Below are 21,644 nucleotides of genomic sequence, written 5' to 3'. Positions count from 1 at the left end.
AAACAGAAGACATAGGCCTTTTTTTATACTCAGTTCCTTGGAGCGATTCCCCTGGTGTAAATGGCAGGATTCCAATAGACAAGCTAAAGAATAAACCAGCAATACAGCGAAGGTGACTGTTACTGCAGCAGCTAGAGCCCAGAGACTCAAAGCAAAAGAATTGGAGCAGTTCTCTCTAGGAGCATCTTGAAAAAAGTAGAATGATGAACAGCCAAGACCAAAAACAAACAAACAAACAAAAAAACAAACAAAAACAAAACAAACAAACAAACAAACAAACAAAAGACCCGCTTTTGTTTTGGGCATATATGGATGGATATATATATCCTCTCAGAGTCTGTATTAGGATGTTTATCAGTTGACAAAGACCATGCCCTGGCAAGAGGTCGTTCTTCTTCCAGGGGACAAACATCACCTGTTTAGTGGAAAAAACAACCCCACACAAGTCTATTTCACTTTCTACACTTGGGATCAAAACAAAAACATGTTTACATCTACTACATCCTGGTCTGCCTTTTGTTTCTGATTTATAAAGGTACCTGAATCATACAGTAGTCAGATGCCAGAAAACTAAGAATTGTCTTATAAATACATGACAACATATATATTTTCATTTTCTATAAATAAGTTTTTACTTTTATATAAATGAGTAGCTGGTTCACGTCAGACATGAAACTTTTGATATCTAATTTACTGTAAAAAACAAATCCCAATAAAATGAGATACTCTGGCTAGGTCAAAGAATATATATTTTTACAGTATGTGCAAACTAGGACCTTTTCTGTTTCAGTTAGGTTCCCAGGTCCATGCCAGTCACATTACGGAGTCTGAAAGACAATTATATGTTAAGATTACCTTTTTCCCAAAGATGATGAAAGCGTGTGTCCAAAGGCTGATTAAGAATCACAAGGCAGTATTTCAGGTTTCCTAAAGGAAAAGAAAAAGGGTGAAACACACAGGCAGACAAACTGAGGTCCTCCCTATCATCTGGGTCTGTGTCATAAGCTCCGCGTACATAGAGCTAGGCCGCAATGGTAGTTACTCTCAGGTACCTTCCTTTTTAAAGAGATTATGCATCAACAGGATTATGCATCAGAATGTTTATGTCTCTCACACACAGACATTTCCCTGAGAAAAGTACCATGGAAAGAGGTCAGAGTAAAACAAAACTGAACTTTATTTTTGGCATGAGATAAAATATGAATTCTCAACCATAAACATTTCTACCACTGATATGATGGACCTGGCTAGCGGCTGGTTTTGTACCATCCTGCCATGTTTAGATGCTGGTGTGACTCAGGGGTGAGGGGGTAATACATCACACTCGTTCCCACTCATCTAGGTGATTGTTTTTCATTACATCACACCTTACTTTGAACTTTCTAATATAAAACCATGTGTGCGTGCGCTCTCACAAAGCCGAGAAGTATGTTCATGACTCTTTCAGACAGGGCTATATGAAGATCTTGGGAATGTTATTTTCTGGGCTGTTTTTGGAGGAGAAAACAAACAAAGTTCAAGAAGAAACAGATCTCTGAAGCTGAGATGGGACTCAAAAATGAATCGCCTCTGAACACTCTATGATAAACTTGATATAGTACAAAGAAAATGCAATCAGGCTGTTGGCAATCTGTCAGTTTAGTTCAAGCACTCTTGGAAATAAGCGTCAGGCTTGGAACTAAGAAAAACCATTCTGTAAACCTTCTCACTATTAAAAACAGGAAAAGACAAGGTAAGGAAAAGGATATTTCATGTGAAACAAGTCTTATTACTAATTACATGCATTTACTCGGGGATTAAAGAAGAGTAAGTCTACAAGCTACACGTGCAATAAGATGTTGATAATATTAAGACTGTGTATTCAACAGAGGCCATGAATTTGAAAGAAAGCCAGGAGTGGGATATAGCAGGGTCTACAGGGAGGAAAGGGAGGGAGGAAATGATGTGATTGTACTACAATCTCAAAAAAAAATTTAAGACGCTAAAAAAAGAACGTGTCCTAATGACTGTAGGATAATAACAATAATGTTACAAATTTTAAAAAGTAACATTTAACACGTCATTGAAACTGAACTTGTGCCTACGATGTGTGGGTCAAGAATGAGTCGAGATGGCAGAATGAGTTGAGATGGCTTACGGTTAAGAGCACTTGCTATCTTTGCAAAGAACCTGACTGTAGTTCCTAGCACTCACTAAGGCGGCTGACAAGCACCATAAATAATGACATTGGTTTATGTCAGTGATTTCTTTTAAAAATTATATTTTTTTAGTTGCATAGTTACTTGTTTGTTTATTTCGGAAGGGAAGGGTTGGTGTCCCCTGGAGGTCAAAGGATAATTGAGGGGGTGAGCTCTCTCCTAGCTGTGGGTCTTTAGGCTTGAACTTGGTCACTGGGCTTGACCACAAGTGCCCTACACACTGAGCCATCTGCTGGCAAAACAACGCTATGTTCTAACATTTATTTCATTGTTGTATTTTTAACTTCTGATTTCTCAAATATTTTGTATATAATTTTTAAAAAATCAAAATAAAACCAAATGTGGTAGCACATATCTTTAATCCCAGCTTCAAGACACGGATCCAAGAAGATGTCTGTGAGTTCAAGAGCAGTCTAGTCTACATAGTAAATTCCAAGCCAGAGAGAGGTACAGAGTGAGACCTGTCTGAGAACAAAAACAAAGACAGCAATTGTGGACCAAAGCTGGAAGAACTGTCCTCACTGGGGCTGGAGAGACGGCTCAACACTGAGGAGCACTTGCTGATCTTAGGAGGGCCAGGGTTTATTTCCCAGGACCTACATGGGTGTTCATAACTGTCCTTACCTCCAATTCCAAGTCATCAGGGACTCTGACGACTTTAGTAGGCAAAACATGCATACACATAAATTAAAAAATATAGGAATATATATGGGAATGCAGACCTTAATTGTAATCCTGGGGACAGGTGCCAAGACAGCTTCAAGGTAAATCAACCAGTTATGCATTAGCATCAAACTGCTGAGGCTTGCCAATCAAATTATACTGACAGATGAAGACAGAAACATAATTAGTCAGGGGAGAGGAGGGAACTGGAAGAGAGGAGAGGAGGAGAGGGGGGGGCAGGGGAGGAATTGATTTTGCTGTAATACTTGGGATAGAACCTAGGAATTTACTGGAGTTGGTAAATGATATACTGACCTACATCCCCAGGCCTATGGCATATTTTTAATGTGAATTATTACATGAAGGATGACTTAAGATTAAACTACTATAATAAAGGAAAAATATTGATTGCCTATGAAAAGTAAAAATGATAAATAAAAAAGCTAATGAACAAAATACACCTGATTGGAAATGGCATCAAACAATAATTTGTAGCATATATAGAGAAGGTATACATTACCTTTTCTGTGTGTGTGGCTTCTGTGTGTATGTGTACATATGTATGTGTGTTCACATTTGTATGTGCAGGTAATTGCACGCTTGTCATGATGTACATTTAGAGGTCAGAAGACAGCCTTAGGCATTAGCCTTCAGTTTCTACGTTCTTCAAATCAGTCTCTTTGCACTTGAAGCTTCTAAGGGTTTTACTGTCTTGTTCTCCTATCTCTTGGGAGTACTGGGACTGCAGATGTGCACTGCTGTGTCCCACTCTTACAAGGGTTCTGCAGATCTGAATTCAGGTCCTCATGCTTCCATGGCAACCGATTTACACACAGAGGATCTTCTGAGCCCTTCAGATCACCTCTTAGCGCATAAAATGATATGGGATTAAAAGAATGTATGTATATATATATGTCATAATAGAAAAAGTATTATTCAAATGAATTGTGAAGTCATCAAGTTTGTATATGTTATACTTAAAAATATTGGAGGAAAAAATTAATCTTAGTCAAAACACATGCCAATCATTACATACATAACTGTCACTTTGTCAGAGAGCTAAAAAACATTATTATGACTTTCTCATTCCTAGAATACATTGCAATTAAATAATAAAAACTTTGGGGCACTAGTCTCATAGCTATATTGCATTAACATCTACTTTCAAACAGACTATTTTTTGTATGTGTGCACAGGGAAATCAACACTGTCAAATCAATCTGTTGTCTGAGGAAATAAATTATATGTGGATGAAGTATAGCTATTAAAAAGCTCTGAACAAATATTCCATACCAAAGTCTATTAAAATAATTGAATTACCAGTAGACTATGAAGAATTGAGAAGTCGAATATAAGAAAAGATGAAAAGAGGAACAAAGATTAGGAATAGACACACTGGAGAAATCCTTGCTGCCCGCCCCCAAGTGTGACCCCAAGGCTCGCCTTACATAATGAAAGTAGTCACCCTTGTATTACTAAGGTGCCTTGGTTTTGATAAGAAATGATAAAGTCACTCTACCCTCTATCATCGCCAGCTTCTACCCCATTTCTGTTTCTTCAGCAAAAGTGATTTTAAAAGGCTTTTTTATCTTCCAATATCTGAAACATTCACTGCCAAGGCCAACAGTGGCCTTATATTAAAAAACCTGAGAGCTAATAACCCCTCCTCATCTTGCCGCAGCCATCCTGGTCTCACAGGAGAGTCCATAACTGGTTTATCCCACTTAGTCTTTCATGCTATCCCCTACAGTCCTGTATGTGAATCACCACAGAAGCTTCTTGTCCTTCTGTATAAAATGGCAACGTTTCCGCCATGGACTTGCCTGCACTCTGAACCTGCCTTGTTCCTCCTAACAGAGTCCATGTTCTGGCTATTCTGTATGAGGCGGCTATGAACATGGCTGAGCATGTTGTGAGGTGGAGCGTTTTCTTCATCAACAATACATTCATTCACTGTTTTTCATAATATCTCCAGATATTCTCCATATTCCAGAACAGAAGCTGTGGAATCCACTGCCTATAACAAGGGCACGGACACGGTAAACACTCAATAGACAGCAGATGAGTAGCTCTTCCAACACAGACTTTACATCCACTTGTAATCCATTGGTTCCAGACACTTCCTTTTATGAACAAATGATGCCTCCAATGTGGCCACGTTCTTCCCTTTGGATGCCTCCCTAATAATTCCTTACAGGATGAAACTACTCCCTGCTAAAAGCCGATAGCTCTGTCCACATCTTGAGCATCCCTACTAAATGAATAGTGCATAAAGTGTTTCTGAGAGGACATCAGGAAGAGCAACAAGCACTCCTTTCGCTTTCACGCAGCTAAGTGGTACTTTGTTCACCACATCTCAGGACTGTCTGACAGAACTAGAGATAAGGCACAGAAGAGCAGCTATTCGGCAAGAGCAAGAAAATTCTTTGAGAATAGATTGACTCTTTAAGCTAAATATATGCTTATCTTTAACACCTACTTAAGGAATCAAAGAATCCAAATAACATGCATTGAGTCCCCCAGATTTGACCATATATCTCGTTACTATCATTCAAGTTTTCAGGTTGAAAGTGTAAACAGATCTGAAAAGATTTAAACCAATTTCCATTTGAAATCATTATCTCTCATGATGCAACAGTAATGGCCCTGACTGTGTTTAGCTATTCTAAATTCCAGGCCACTATAGACAAAATGACGGAATACATTGTCACAGGAATTCATATATGTTATGAATGTACGCAATGTTTTACAACCAGTAAGATTCTATTTTGTAGGAGATAGAAGGATGAGGACATAAGCTGGCCAAGTATTAAATCTTTCTTGCTATGAAGGTAGAAGGCTGCCCCACAGAACATTTTCTTTCTCGCTTTTGTAAAGGTTAGTGATGCTCTTATTCCCAGTAAACACTCTCATTGTATAACACAACTAAATGAAGCTTAATTCTTCATCTAGGCATACTGGCATCTCCTGAGTACTGACAGAGCTCAAAGTTCCTTCAGCTGTCCTTTGCCCTGATGATCTGGAAGACTTGGACCACAATAAACCATGCTTCCTGTCAATCAAGAAAATCAATCACTTCCCAGCAAACTGTGGACAAAATGCCATAACCCTAAGGGTTCGTCATAAAGTGCAGAAATTATAGTCTGTCACATCAGTTTTGACGTGCTGACAGCTGGGCCCAAAATATTCTTCACACTTGAAAAGTCAGTTCTGAGCATTTCCTAAAGACAGAGCTATATGAGATTATCAAATAAACATAGAGCTACTCCTGTATTCCAAATCCATTTCTAACCACACTAAAAAACACAGAACCCCAACCACAAACAGTAGTAAGAAGGAAGGCAAACCAGACTCACAGGTCAAAGGCAACCCTTCCAGTGCCTTTTCTAGGCACTCTATTTGGTGTTGGTAAGCTTTGGTGAGGAGAGTTTAATAGATAGATAGCCAGCCTTCAAAGCGTCAATCGCTCCACATGCCACACCACAGAAAACAAGCATGTATTAAATGGAGAAGGTTTTTTTTTTTCATTTAAAATATTTCTTAAAAACTATTTTACTCAATAGTCATCTCCATATTTGTAATTAAAATAAGGTCAAATGAAGCTAAGTTGGAAATAATTGTGACCCATGGAGACGTTCAGTTTGAGGGACCGAAAGAAACAAGAAATAGGACTAGTTTCAGAGTTTTTCCGCTAGTCCTTTAATTGGCATGGATTGTTTTCCACACTATCATGCTCTAAGTTCTTCTAAACAAAATCAAAGTGTTTGTCATCCAATTTCTCTAATCAAGAAAATGTAGAGGTGAAAATTCAGAAGACGGAACGGTGGGTGGGTTCTGGTTACACAGTCCATGGGATAAAGAGTCAAGTGCATAACGCAGGAAGTCCAAAACCAAAGTGGGTTCTGTTAATGTCACAGCCATCATAGGCTTCTGAGCTGACCTGCAGCTAGAAGAATACAGAGCAAGATGCCCTCATCCGGAGTGTGGTTTCCGGGTTCCCTGCAGGGTGAAAGGAATAGGAGTGAGAGAGAAACACCATCATGTTACATGGCAGAAGGGGGCAAGGTCCCTCCAGCAGGCCATTACTGTAGTGGAACCAGTCCTCACCAGAACACAGACAGCTCCTCAGATGCTCTCCCCTCAAAGCTAGGTGCCCAAGGATCAGGCTATCATGAGTATTCACAGACATAATTGGACCAGACTGCATACATTTAAATACACTTATGAAACTAAAGATAAATATAAGAAAGTTTGCATAAAGACTGGCTAAAGAAGTACCTTCTAAGTAAACATACAAAGCAGAAAATTGCAACAACAAAAAAAATGCCAGCATCATTAATTAGAGTTAGCATTCAAATGCAAGTGGATGTGCTCAGTTCTCATTCCCTCGCACCCAGCACACCGCCTGGTACACAGCAGATGCTCCATAATACAGAACAAAAGCTAAGGTGCATACTGAGCGGAACGCCCTCTTTGACAGGGACCACATCAGGTCCTAGGCTTCCAGACTACTTCAGCCCCACCCCAGCAGCTGCCTACCATTTTACAAACACACTAAATATCTTTACTCTTTTCATGTCCTCACTCGTGGTTTCACTTCCGTCTTGAATATACTTCAGAACACTTCACTGTAAGCATACAGGGCTGCCCAGGTGCCATGGTGTACAATCTCAATCTCAGCACTTGTGAGGCAGGGGCAGACAGATCTCTAAGTTCAGGGCTAGCCTGGTCTCTACAAAGAGAGTTCCAGGACAGCCAGAGTTACACAAAGAAACCCTGTCCTGAAAAGCAAACAAACAAAAAGAACTGCAATCAGTTAAACCTTTGCTGCGTCACTTACTAGCTGTATGACTTTGAGATACTTGGGGGTTGTGTTTAACATCTCTGAACTTATAACACTGTGGGACATCATAATGGGGGAGTGGGAGGGGTAATTAAACGCACATAGAAAAAGCTCCACCAACACCGAGGAAGCAAAGTCTCTGCAGATGGAGTTCCTATCTAGCACAGTCATAGGTAGGTACCAAACCTAAAGAAAACATCTTACTCCCCTTGAACCACTAGATCCTCTTCTATGTTAATGAGTTACTTCTCTGTCAACATTTTATAAACTTTAGACATAAGAAAACATAAGTTGGCAATTCCTGTTATCTTCAAAAAGCAGCCTAAGACCTGGGAAAAGATGAACTGTTTTCTAGCATGAACCTGAAGTGTGACTTGTTCCCGGTGCTATTAACTGTGCTGCTAAAACTCTAACCCACAAGACTGAAAATGTACATGTATACACAAACAAGACTGTCATAATCTTAGGGTGTTCTTAACTCATTTCTAATGAAGCTTTAAGGCTTCTGTCCCTTACAGACTTGGCTATGCTAACACTGTACCTTGTAAGAATAGGAACACAACCTTTGACTAGTGAGTGAGGTCAACAGGGAAGGAAGATGAATGGCAAGCTACGACAGGTTCATTTGGGCATCTCTCCCTCAGAGAATCAAATAGTCCAGTTTAATTCAGCTGTAGACTGCATTCTATTTCTGTCATGACATTCTTATAAAGTCACATGCTGAATCTCAAGAGGGAAGAATAAAGTACTCTTAAGACTTTTAGGGAAAGTTAATTACGAAAAATACCAATTGTTGCCAGTGCCTGGAAGGCTTCCTTCCATCTGAACTGTCTCACCACCATCCCTCCATCCGCACACACCTGGAAATGATCCAAGCCCAAGGGAAGGACAACACAAAGACACTAGGTTTTTCAGTAAGATGAGCAAATCACTTATAATTCTTATGAATAATATGGTTCACTAATTTTCAACATATCTCTGCTTTGTTTGTCTATTCTCTATGTAATCTGTTATGTGCTCAGGATCATTGTGAGTATGTGTATCATCCTGCTGTATGACAGCTTGTACTATCACTACTCAATAGCATACCTGCCCCCCCCCAAAAAAAAACATATAAAGAAGGGAAAACAAATACAGACCGAGCCTTCATTTTGTTCCTCAGAGTTATTAGAAGACATGACATGACTCTGTTCATCAACCTGCAAGTGAATATTTTTGCACCTTTACCATCTCCAGAACACATCCTGGAGCATTCTGAATGTCCTTGTCACCTCAGCACTGATGGCTTAGGTAAGTTACATTCTTTCTTGTGCAGCATAAACTAATGGGGCAACCTACATTAGCGGCACCACAGATACAGTTACAACCAGTATTTAAGTTACACACATTACTAGGCTACACCAGAATCTTGAGTATTTATGAGTTGTAGTAAGGTTTATACATAATTTGAAGTTTGTGGGATAAAGGCGCCCAGTAAAAACATCAGCTATTAGCAAGGAATGATTATGCCCTGGTACGCTACGATTTTGTAGGCTACGATTTTTCTCAATGATATCATAACAAGGCTAGTGATATAAAGATATTTTGGATCCAATGAAATACAAAGATTCAATGTGACTAAACATAATATACTCAATGTGCCAATTGTAATGAGACCACACAGAGGGGAAATCATAACCCTCCACAGAAGAGTAGTACCAGAAAAACTTATTTCACTGTCTAATACATGGTGAGAGTACTAAGATGAGGAAGGATAGCATACAAAATGGCACACACACACACACACACACACACACACACACACACACACACACCAAAATACCTTGAATGGTGCCCAGAATTACATGGTGGTAGAAAAATTTAGTGAGAAGGATGTTAACCGCACAGAAAAGATGCAGTTCATTCACTTTATAGTCACCAGGCAACTCCTGCCCTCATTTCAGCTGGAAGACTCAAATAATTTATTTTGTTTTAAATCTCTGTTTTGTCTACTACTGGCCTCACTGTTTAGGATAAGGTCAAGGCGTTCCACATAAATTTAAGGCTGTGAATGTCCTAAAATGAGACAGTTCTTAACATCTAGTTAATCAACTCACATTCTTTAGCAACATTATGACTCAGCACAGGAGCTCCTGAAATTATAAATACGTAAGACAAGCTTATAATCCTTTGAATGAAGTCTAAAGAAGACAGCTATGTCTGTTCAGGAGAATACAAAGCCCAGGGATTTATCTGTTAGCATCAGAATCCAGTGCCAACACAGTAAGCTGGCATCTACTCTGGGCACTTACGTCCTCTGGGCTCTGATGCAGAGAAGCCACAAGGCAGGGGCCAGTGAGGATGTAATTAGAACTGTTTCCTCATTGACAGCCTCCAGAAATCAAGAAAACAAGTGCTGCTTTATTACACAGTCACGCACTGTTACATAAACCGTTTGCCATACATTAGTTACTTATACAGTACTATGCGTCCAGTAATAAGATCCTCCATAGAAGAAACTCGATGGAAAAAGCTGTCCATTCTCTGATGTATCCCTAGTACCTGGAGCCGAGCAGAGGATCAGCCAGTCATCCGTAAACACAAGAACAAATACAAAAACCTGGACACCAAAGTACTGTAGAGGCACTCTTCCATCTGGCTCCTACAAACCGTACAGGAATCCTAGTATTTTTCCTACTTGGCCACAGAGAAGACTGAGGCTTGAAAAGAAGATGTATTTGCCTGAGGTAGCATCAGCAAGCTGCTGTACAAAGCCAGATTGTTTCCTATCAAAGTCTTTCTGTACAGCCTGTAAGCTGTCCTTTCATAACTCTGCTGACATCTTCTTTCAGGACATCTCTGAAATTTCACTTGGAAACACATAGAAAAGCTAAATGAGAGACTCTCAGGACCAACCCTACCCCCTCCATTTTGGACTGCCTATCGTTGGCTTATACCCATGGCTGCCTGTCTACCTACCTGCCAACGTACATTGCCCCATAAACATAATCCACCTCAGTCCCTCCTTCAAGCCCATCATCCCCTTTGGACTCACTACCACCTATAGCTATAGCCAGAATAGCTCTAGTTCTACTTCTGATGCCCATGATGGTGTTGACCCTTAAATCCCACTGGAGAGAACTCTAGAATCTGCTCCCTTCCCCTGCCTGAGAACCTCTTACCCACCCCTACCCACTGAACCAATATAAGATTTATGAAAGAGTCTAAAACTACAGTTACAGCAAGAACACCAGACATGGAACAATTTAGATTCTGCACCAGACTGACCCCAAGACTGAAAACCAGTCATTATCCATCCCTCTCGTCCATAACCTATCAGGCTGGGACAAAAGCAACTAACCAACTGAACAGGTACCCAAGAAAAGTGAGACCAGGTAATTATGAGGCCACTATTTCCTAAGTATCAAAACCATACAAGGATACAACAAAAAATGAAAACTAGAGATCAATATCCCTTATAAATAAGATGTGATAATTCCCAATAAAATATCAGCAAACTGAATCCAAGAACACATCAATATATTATCCACCTTGATTAAGTTGGCTTCATACTGAAGATGTGGGAATGGTTCAACAAACACAAGTCAATAAACATATTCCAACACAGGAACAGAACAGGCAAAAAACAATGAAAATCTTATGAGGTGCAGAAAAGGCCTTAGACAAAATATAACATCCTTCCATGCTAAAAGTACTAGAAAGACTAGGAAGTAAGAGACATACCTCACCATAATAAAGGTAATTTACAACAAACCTACAACCAACACCATCCTAAGTAAAGAGAAACTCAAAGCATTTCCACTAAGATTGGGAACAAGACAAGGATGTCTCCTCTCCCCATACAGTACTTAAAATCTTAGCTAGAACAAAAAGAGAGTTGAAGAAGAACAAGAGGATACAATGAGGATGGAAAAAGACAAAGTATCTTTATTTGCACATGATATGACTTCATATATGTGAGGCCAAAAAGACTCTACCGAGAAACTTCTACAGGCAATAAACACTTTCAGCGAAATAGCAGGACACAAAATTAGAAGCCTTCCTATATATAAACTTCAGGCATACTGAGAAATTAGGGAAACAATACCTTTTATAACACCCCTCCCACAAATATCTTAGATAAACAGAAAACTTACATAATAAAAACTTTAAAAGGTTAAAGAATGAAATTAGGGAATACATCACAAGATAGATCTCACATACTGAGGGATTAATATAGTAGATATAATTTAGTAAAAATTTTCCATTCTACCAAAAGCAAATGATAGATCAATGCAACCCCCCATGAAAATCAACATAATTCTTCACAGAAACTGACAAAACAATTTTAAACCACACACACACACACATACACACACACACACACACACACACACACACACCCCTTAAACAATTCTGAGCAAAAAAAAAAAAAAAATTAAAAAACAAAGCTCTGGGGGGTATCACTATCCTAGATTTCAAGTTGTACTGCAGAGCTATAGTAATAAAAGTCGTAATGGTGGTACTCCATTTCTGGCCTACAGCACTACCTGCGTTCCCAGAGTCCTGGAGGTCTGCTGGCACCAGGAACATCCAGATCAGACCCCTCTTCCCACAATCCCTTGCTGGCCCAGTCTCCCTGGGGCACGCCCAGCCAAGGTGACCTGTACCCTATCCATTGAGCTCCACTGTCCAGCCCAGGGCTCTGCATGCATTTTAGGAGGACAGCCAACACGAAGAAAGAGGAAACAGGATGTAGCATCATCATAATGAGATAAAGGGGAAATCAGACTAGGAGGATTAAATAGGGGATGGTATGAGGAAGAAGGGTAAGAGGGGAACATAGGGTGGGACAACTAATATCAAAGGCCTTTTGAAAAGCCATGTTGAAACATGATAATCTAGAAACTTCGTAAAATAAATATATATGAAAGGACTTTAAGTAGTCACCAGATAATTCAGAAAATAATGCTCCAGCTAGACATCTTAGGCTACCAAAACAAACTCAGTACCAGAAATGGGTAACATTATGTTGAGTCATTGGCCAAAGCGGGCCCCATAGAAACCCTTGAACTTTACAAGCTATTGTTGAGCTAATGGCTACCCTCCACAACCTGCTGCTGAAGATTATGTCACCAACATGGAGAGATTGAGCTACTGCCTAGCTAGGAGCTTTATCCCTCCAGACAAACATGTGTGGTGCTGGAATGACCTCTGCTTGCTTCTGGAGGGGGAGGGTAATCATCAATATCTACCAGCTATGAGCTTGTGACCTACAATAGCAACCTGACTACAAGATACACGGTATAGTAGTGGCACAAAAGTTATGAGAGGAACCAACTCCCTTTCGATTGAATTGAATTAAAGGCCCCACCTTCACGAGACACAGACCACGTCTCATACTTCTAAAGTAGTCAAGAACCTGAGTCTAGGGAGAGCAGGGACCAAGGGGAAAACCATGGTGATCTTTCTGTACTTTGTGCATATTCAATTGTTAATTCTTTACCTCAAATAGGTGAGTGCTGGCTGACTTTGGTTTTGTTATTCTAATTGCTCAGCACCTGCACCTTATCTTGTAAACACACATTTCCCTCACCTTCTGGTTGGTTTAATAGGGAGCTGTTTGGCCTATAGCAGAGGCAAGAGAGGACAGGTAGGACTTCTGGCAGAGATAGAAGCTGGGAAGGAGTCTGAGGCCAGAAGACATGACAGTCAGATGTGAAGGAAGAAACAGGTGAGCCACATGGTAGAACATAGATTAATATAAAGGATTTAATTTAAATTATAAGAGCCAGTTGGGAACAAGCCGAAGCCAAGGCCAAGCTTTCATAATTAATAAAGTCTCTGTATCATTACTCAAAAGCTGGAGGTCAAGAAAGTCCCATTATAATTGGCACCCCCCCATTATAATTCTGCTAAAGGAACATAGTAATAAAACTCCTAATGACATACTGCTATACCCACAGATCTGCACCTCACTTGAGCCTTATCAAAGAAGATTCCTACAGTGGATGGGAATTACTCAAGACCCAAAACTGGTCAATATGTCGAAAGTGGGTGACTTCTGGGCACTTGGTCCTATATGGGATGTCTTCACCAACCTCCCCCCTCCAGGGCTCAGGGGTCTATGAGGAAGAGGAAGCAGAAAGATTCTAAGAGCAAGAGTTTGTGGGTGACTCCAAGAAAAAGTGTCTTCTAGACACAATAGGGCTGATGCACATATGACATCAAAGAGACTGTGACAGCTTGTATATGTTCAATCCAGATACAATCCCAGCAGGAAGAACACAAGAGGACAAAAAGCCCCACGTTTAGCCAAGAAGCTATTTAAAATTGATCTTTGCTAGAAGAGGGAAAATCATTTTTCTCCAATAGAATAATAGAGTGACACTGAATATATCAACCACTCAACAGGGCAGGATTATGCTCAGTAGTACTGAGACAGGTGTGTGTGTGTGTGTGTGTGTGTGTGTGTGTGTGTGTGTTGGTATTTTTTTAATCCATTTACACATCATGATTATTTTGAGAGAGAATTTGAAGTTAGGTGGAGAGGGAGGAAAAAGAGCATGATCAAAATTATATACATATATATATGATATGTATATATGATCAATCAAATATATAAAAGAATAAAAACCAAGATTCTCATAGCCATCAGCACATACTGATGTGCCAGCAGTACAACAAGCTGCCTACGAACCTTTAAAGATGCAGAAAAGACATAGGGCCATTATCCACTCCAAAAATCCTGCACTATAGAACAAGGACTGTTTGAGCTGGCCACGAGAAGACAGAGATTCCTTAAACACTCTCTGCACTCCTCATGTTTCCCAAAATAGGACACTAATTCATAAACATGAAAAGAAGCTCTCCTTCCCTCTGAAAGGGAAAGGGCAGTACATTAAACATCCAACATGACCATGGGTCTTTATCAGCCGGGAGGTGGCACCTGAGAAATATACCTAACAGGCTTCACTAAGCTGCTCATAAGAACACCAGTTTCCCTTTCTGCCTTCCCGCAGTTTGCATCCCTAGAGATGGGAGGCCTTTTTCTATTATAAAAGTTATCTCTGAAGCCTACTGTTCTTGGTGGAAGATGAAATATAAGCCTAAGGGCTAAGCCCAAGTTACTTTCCTTGAGTTTTCTTCAGTGTTCATAAGATACAAGTCCATAGACTTCTGCTTGTTCCTTTCTCTGTCTCTTGTTATAAGGGTCCTAGTAAGAAGTAAAAAAAAAAAAAAAAAAAAAAAAAAAATAGTAGGCAAGCTACTTCTTTCCTTCTCTCAGAAACCTCAGAGAGAAAGACGAATTTGAGTAATATTTTAGCATTCAAAGATCTTATTATTTGAATATCTAAATTTACCCTGATTGCTAAATTATTTGTCACAGTATTATTTAACATTATTTAGTATTTCCAAGCTGGGGTATGTATACACACACACACATATACCTGAGTTCATGGAAAAGTAGCACTTTTAGGAAAGTGGATTCTTAGTTTTTTCAGCAGAATTGATATTAACCCATTGAGTGAAATAACTCCCATTTCTCAGTGTATAACTACCACCAACTGTTTTGAATGATTTAGAATAAATTTGAATAAAATTAATTATAAAACTGATTTGTTCAACTTTTCAAGTTATTTTCAAAGACTATGGCAAAATGCTAGGTAGCTGGATCCTGGCTCTTGATACTAGGGAGCTTCTCAAATACCTCACTGTTAGTAATAAAAGCCATGCATCCTGTCAAAGGCACTAATACTAACTATGTGGCAAGAATTTGTGAGGATAGATTTTAGGGGAAAATGTCTATGGATATACAAGGCCACATAAGCATAGAGCAAAGCCATACCAGTCTGAGCCAATCAATGAAACCTTTCATTGCTAAATGTAAAAAAGACAACTAAGGCCAATAAATATACAAGTCGAAGCAAGGGTATGAGAAATACTGGTTAACTGCAGAACAGCCACCTCGCAGGGATCCGCAGGGGCTCAGCAAGAGCCATGTTAATGAGTGCTCCGGTAGAGTGAGGGCATTATAATTGCAAAGTAATGATGAAGAAAGCAAGGAGGGACTACACAGATAGTGACTGCATTAGTTACTCTCCTATTGCTGGGATAAAACTCCATGACCAAGGCATATAGGATGAAGAGTTTATTTCGGCCTACAGCTCAGAGGAAGACACAGCAACAGAGGCCAAACATGGCGGCAGGAGTCGGGGAGCTGAGTGCTCACATCTTGGACCCCTAACCATAAGGCAAAGAGTGGGAATTGGAAGCAGGAGGATTTTTGCTTTGAAATCCTGACCGCATTGACATATGTCCCTCCGAAACTTCCCAAGAGCACCACCAAATAGGTGTCCAAGTATTCAAATGTCAGGGCTGATAAGGGGCCCTGTTCAAACTTCTACAAGGATTAACTTAAAAGTAAACAAACTCAATAAAGGCAATAACCAGCAAGAGTCTGTAATAGAGATCTAGGTACAGAAAAAGGAAAATAATTCCAGGAAATATCCTAAAATGAAAATGAAATAGGATGTAAAAACTACAGAAGAAAAAAGAAATTTTTAATTACAAGCAATATAATACTATGGAAAGCCAAAGATAATGTGAGTAAAATGTTTTAAAATATTAATAAAACATCTAACCTCAAAGCAGAAATGAAGATTTAGTTCCCACGAGGCTCTGGTAACAGGTTTTTAAATCGTCTCTTTGGAAGCAGAAACATTCAATTATTTGTTACTACTTGTTCCATATCAAATGCCAATTGTTTAATGAACTTTGGACAGAAGGATAAGTGGGGTTGAAAGGCAGCTCAAGAGTCCAACAGTTGCAAACTGTGTACTGTGGCATTCTCTCACCTCTGGCCTCCACAGCTTTAACAATGTGTTCATGCTACAAGTCCACCAATAGGAGTATTGTCCAGCAGGAAGTAATCTCTAAGCAGAGGTATCCTTGGGGTCTTAGACTCTTCCTGTCACGTGGGGTTATCAGTACACACTTTTTGAAAACTGATTATGAGTTTGTTTTTGGGACTCCTGAAACTAACTGCCTTGTGACTCTCTGGTTCAACTCTTCCCAGGGAGGTAATTATTGTGAAGGATCCAATAAGGCTAACTTGTTAAACAGAAATGATTCATGCAAAGACCAGCTGGTCTGAGAGCGGGGGACATCTCAGCTTTTCATAAGAAATGTAGGCTGCCCGAGAGACAGAGAGAGAGAGAGAGAGAGAGAGAGAGAGAGAGAGAGAGAGAGAGAGAAAGAGAGAGAGACAGACAGAGAGAGAGACAGAGAGAGAGAGACAGAGAGAGAGAGACAGAGAGAGAGAGAGACAGAGAGAGAGAACCCCTTATCAACCACCCCAGCACTTTAAGCAAATCCACAGACTGCTGCAGGCCTCAGTTTTGAGAACTCTTTTACAGGTGCCTGCTCCTGGTTTGCTGATTGCTCAACCCCTGCCACCCCATGTCCATAGGGCTGCCGCAGCCATTCAGTCTCTAAAAAAAGCACAGAAGTGAAAATGGATGTGGCATCTCTCAGTAGGCAAAGCCCGCTGACACTCCATCCCAGAGATCTGGCCAGCATCAGTCTTGCTAAGTCTTCCTGAGGTCCACTACCTTTCAGATATTATGAGCATCCTTTCCCAAACGGGCCTTTGCTTCCTGGCTGGAATATTTCTGATACTGCCTTCAGATCCATTTTTTTTTTAAAGACAAACTGAATAGATTGGAAGAGTCTCTTGTCATCATCTGGTTAATCGGTGTAGCTGACAGAGTGGGATTTTCAAGAGATAATTCATCAGGAGCCACAGCAAGTGTTGGTGCTGCTGGGATTTAGTTTTTCAAGAGTCTCTCCTGTCCTCTGCACGTCTTGTGAGGTATCTGCTGCTCTTGCTGCAGATCATCTTTCTAGGGACTTTTGTGAGATGGAAGTGTCATATGTGAAGAAAGAGCCTCGTAAGGTGATATGTTCCGAGTGGGCTCCTTTCACTATAAAAATTTGAGACTCTTAAGCCCTAGGTTCTTCTCATGCTCCCTCAAAGTGTCCTTAGAAGATAACATCTAGAAAAACAGGCCCAAATGTTTACCCTCGGGCTATAACTGCTGCAGTAATAAACTAACCCATCTGCGATTCAGGTGTCTCAGCCCTCTAATAACAGCCATGAAACTATAGCTGAGAAACTATTAGCTGGCAAGTGCTGTTAAATTCACCCATACTTCGTAAAATATACAGCATCACAACACACACACACACACACACACACACACACACACACACACATACACGCACACATGCATGTACACACATCACCACCATACTTTTAGGCAAAAGACTGAGCTCCAAAAACCTCTTTAGAAAGGGCAAATACAGGTAGGAGAGGGACCACAGAGAGAAAACAGGGTGGAGATTAGACTTGAGGAGAACAGAGGCAGGAGGACAAAAGGCTTATAGAGAAAAAAGAAACTGTGAGCCTGGGCACCTGAGTGACAAGCTAGAGACCTAAGTCAGGGTAGGCTCCTGGGGGATATGATAGGGACTCTAGCAGAGACTTGTAGTAGCAGGGGCCATAGAGACTGAAGATGACACCCTCTAACTAGACAAGTCTCCTAGCAGAGGAAGGAGAACACCAACCCACCCACAAAAACTTCAGCTCATAATTCACCCTGCCTACAAGGTATGCAGAGACAAGGACAGAGCAGATAGAGCAGAGACTGAGGGAATGTCTGATTGATGTCTGGCCCATCTCAAGACCCACCCCATGGAGAGAACCAACTATTAATGATATTCTTCTATGCTTCCAGACAGAAGCCCAGCAGTGTCGTCCTCTAAGAGGCCCCACCCAGCAGCGCATCAGAACAGGTGCTGAGACTCACAGCCAAACACCGAGGGAAGCACAGGGAGTCTAATGGGAAAGAGAGGTGGCGGGGAGAAAAGGACCTGGAGGTGACAGGTGGCTCACAAGAAGACCAACAGAGGGGCCTGGTGAGACTGAGGCACCAGCCAAGGACTTTGCATGGACTTGGCCCCCTACACAGATGTAGCCAATGGGTAGCTCAGGCTTCATGCGGGTCCTATATTGAGGGGAATGGGGCTCTCTCTGGCATGGACTCTCTTGCCAGCTTTTTGATTACTAGCCCCTTGAGGGGCTGCCTTGCCAAGCTACAGGGGAAGAGGACATGCTTAGTCCTGATGCGAGTTGCTGAGCTGGGGTGGGTGTGTGGGAGGGCACCCCTTTTCTGAGGAACAGGGAAAGGGGAATGGGAAGAAGGAAGGAGGGTGGGACTGGGAGGTGAGAAGCGATGGGGCTACCACCAGGATGTAAAATACATACATACATACATACATACATACATACACACATACACACATACACACACACACACACACACATACATACATATATACATACATACATACATACATACATACATACACACACACATACATACATACACACACACACATACATACATACATACACACACATACATACATACATACATACATACACACACATACATACATATATACATACATATATACATACATACACACACACATACATACATACACACACATACATACATATATACATACATACATACACACACACACATACATACATACACACACACACACATACATACATACATACATATATACATACATACACACACACATACATACACACACACACACATACATACATACATACATACACACACACATACATACATACATATATACATACATATATACATACATACATATGAATGAGGAAGACAGGCCCCTTTTTCTGGAGTGTTCTACTAACTTCAGACAAAATCACATGTTTAGACAGCTCACGGGGGAAATAGCTACTAAACCACGTACCCTATTTTCATCTTCTCAGCCACTCCCGCCCACAACTATTATAAATACTTGTTAAATATCCACTTTTACCTTTGTCAAGTCATTTGAACTTTCTACGTTTTTAAAATATTACTATGCAAGAGTATGAATTTGAGCAAGAGTAAATGAATGCACAGCTAAGGGGCAATAGAAAACTATCCATGAAAGACTTTTGTTTCAAAACTCTATAGGAATTAGGAAAGGCACTAACTGACAGTTTCGCATGTTGATGACTAACATGAATTTTTCTTAGGCTCTATGCCTCCAGTTTATGTTATAAATATGCATCGACATAAGATAAATATTACAGAAGTCACATTTCTGCAATGTTTAGGAATACGATGGTTTACAGATATTGTAAACATGTCAGAGGAATACATATTCAGGCTTGGGAGTAGAAAACATATATCTATGTCAGAAAGACTGCTGAGACTCACAGCACACTTGCTTTTCTGCTATGAGGCTATCCCAACCACTCCATAAAGCACAAGCCACTTTTGTTCACATCATAAACTACCAAGTCAAAACATGTGCATATGAGTGTAGCCATGGAATATGTCTCAGTTAATGCCAGTTATCACCATCATAAATTCCTAACAGCTCTTTATAAACAAAACCAAACAACATGATTCACAATTACATTATTTTAAAGACAGGTCATTGTTCGTGATTGATAACTTCTGTACACAGCAGAGATAGGGGCTACTTCATAACTTTCAAGATTCAAAAAAAGCCTTAGTCCATGAGGTTTTTAAAAAATACATAAATGTAACAAAAGCATTATTGAGACAAATCCTAGAAATTACAATATTTAATCTATAAATATTTTAACGTGGCTTTTCAAGAGTTCTTTAAAATATCTCAACATTATATCTGTGTGTGTGTATATATATATATATATATATATACATATATCACAGTATCATTATTAAATCCAGAAATAAAAGTGACTTTTTCATATCTAGTACCCACTGTACTCAAATGTCCTCTGTTTAAAAAAAAATATATTTTCATGATTGCTTAACTCAAGTAGGAATCAGAACATTCACACCTGCCTCTTCAGACTTGCCTTGTTTCTTTTAATTTTTTTATTTGCAAGTTCCTTATTGAAGGAGCTAAATTGTGTGTGCCACATTCTACATTCTGTGCGAGTTATCTAGCTGCATGCTGGGTACTGCAGAGGGGTGCACTCTTCCCTTGCCTCGATCTCTCAGGACTGGGATCTTTTGTCAATTTTCAGTGCTCTGGCTGTTAATTCTAAGTTCCCTCTTCCTCACATACACCCTGGTAATAGAACAAAACTTATTCAGATTTTCCCAGTAAGCTCCCCAGCCTGGCCTGGGCCTTGGTGTAGCATGTAGTGCTTTCTTCTAGCAACAAGCAGGACCGGCCATCCATCCATCCACAGAGGCTCGAATACAGAGGCCACAGCAGATTCCCCAACACACTGACCTCAGCAGGCTTCACAGCAAATGGAGGTCATAGAACACCTGTGAACTGCTTTCCACTGATACCATAGCATCTAGTCTTCTCAGAGCAACAAAAGTAGGAATCTCAAGCTGGGCGTGGTGGCGCACGCCTTTAATCCCAGCACTCCGGAGGCAGAGGCAGGTGGATCACTATGAGTTTGAAGCCAGCTTGATCTTCAAAGCAAGTCTAGCACAGTCAAGGCTACACAGAGAAACCTTGTCCTGAAAAAAAAAAAGTAGGAATCTCCACTTCAACAAACTTTGCTACCCCTTCCCAATAAGTAGGTACCTTCCAGTAAATTCTGTGCCATAGTTTCTTCCTGTAGGTACTTTCCCCAGTACTTGGGATTCCCTGACAAACACAGGATTTCAAATTCTCCTCCGTTAACCTAAGTTGAATTTGGCACACTGTACCTTAACTTATTATGCAAATAAACTGCAATCAAATTCGAGACCAACCTGGTTATTTCTTTATGCTACTTTCTCCTGCTATCTGTAAACATTGTCTGCTCTTGGCTCCTGGGTTGCGCCCTCTGAACCTTAGAGATTAATAGTCTCGTTTAACTCATGAGTCACTTTTTGGCTGAAATAAGTGCTACTAAA

The 21,644-nt window shown here is 40.3% G+C and overlaps 1 protein-coding gene across 5 annotated transcripts in view; it reads right to left on the bottom strand.

Annotated features, from left to right (window-relative positions):
- TPK1 (thiamin pyrophosphokinase 1) overlaps positions 1–21,644 on the bottom strand; it is a 321,490-nt gene that overhangs the window by 266,490 nt on the left and 33,356 nt on the right. For 3 of the 5 annotated variants that reach the window (XM_084785004.1, XM_084785001.1, XM_084785000.1), the window contains one exon: positions 856–927. The exons of 1 other annotated variant lie outside the window; for it this stretch is intronic. In XM_084785004.1, the coding sequence (XP_084641130.1) occupies positions 856–927 (72 nt within the window). Of the gene's footprint in view, positions 1–855; positions 928–6,801; positions 6,861–9,800; positions 9,838–21,644 lie in introns of those variants that run through there. One more of the 5 variants, XM_084785002.1, reaches the window with a different exon arrangement.

The sequence above is a fragment of the Acomys minous genome (genome assembly GCF_964271855.1).
Source record: "Acomys minous genome assembly, chromosome: 6".
NCBI classification, from domain to species: Eukaryota; Metazoa; Chordata; class Mammalia; order Rodentia; family Muridae; genus Acomys; species Acomys minous.
This window is presented reverse-complemented; position numbering and strand designations above follow the sequence as displayed.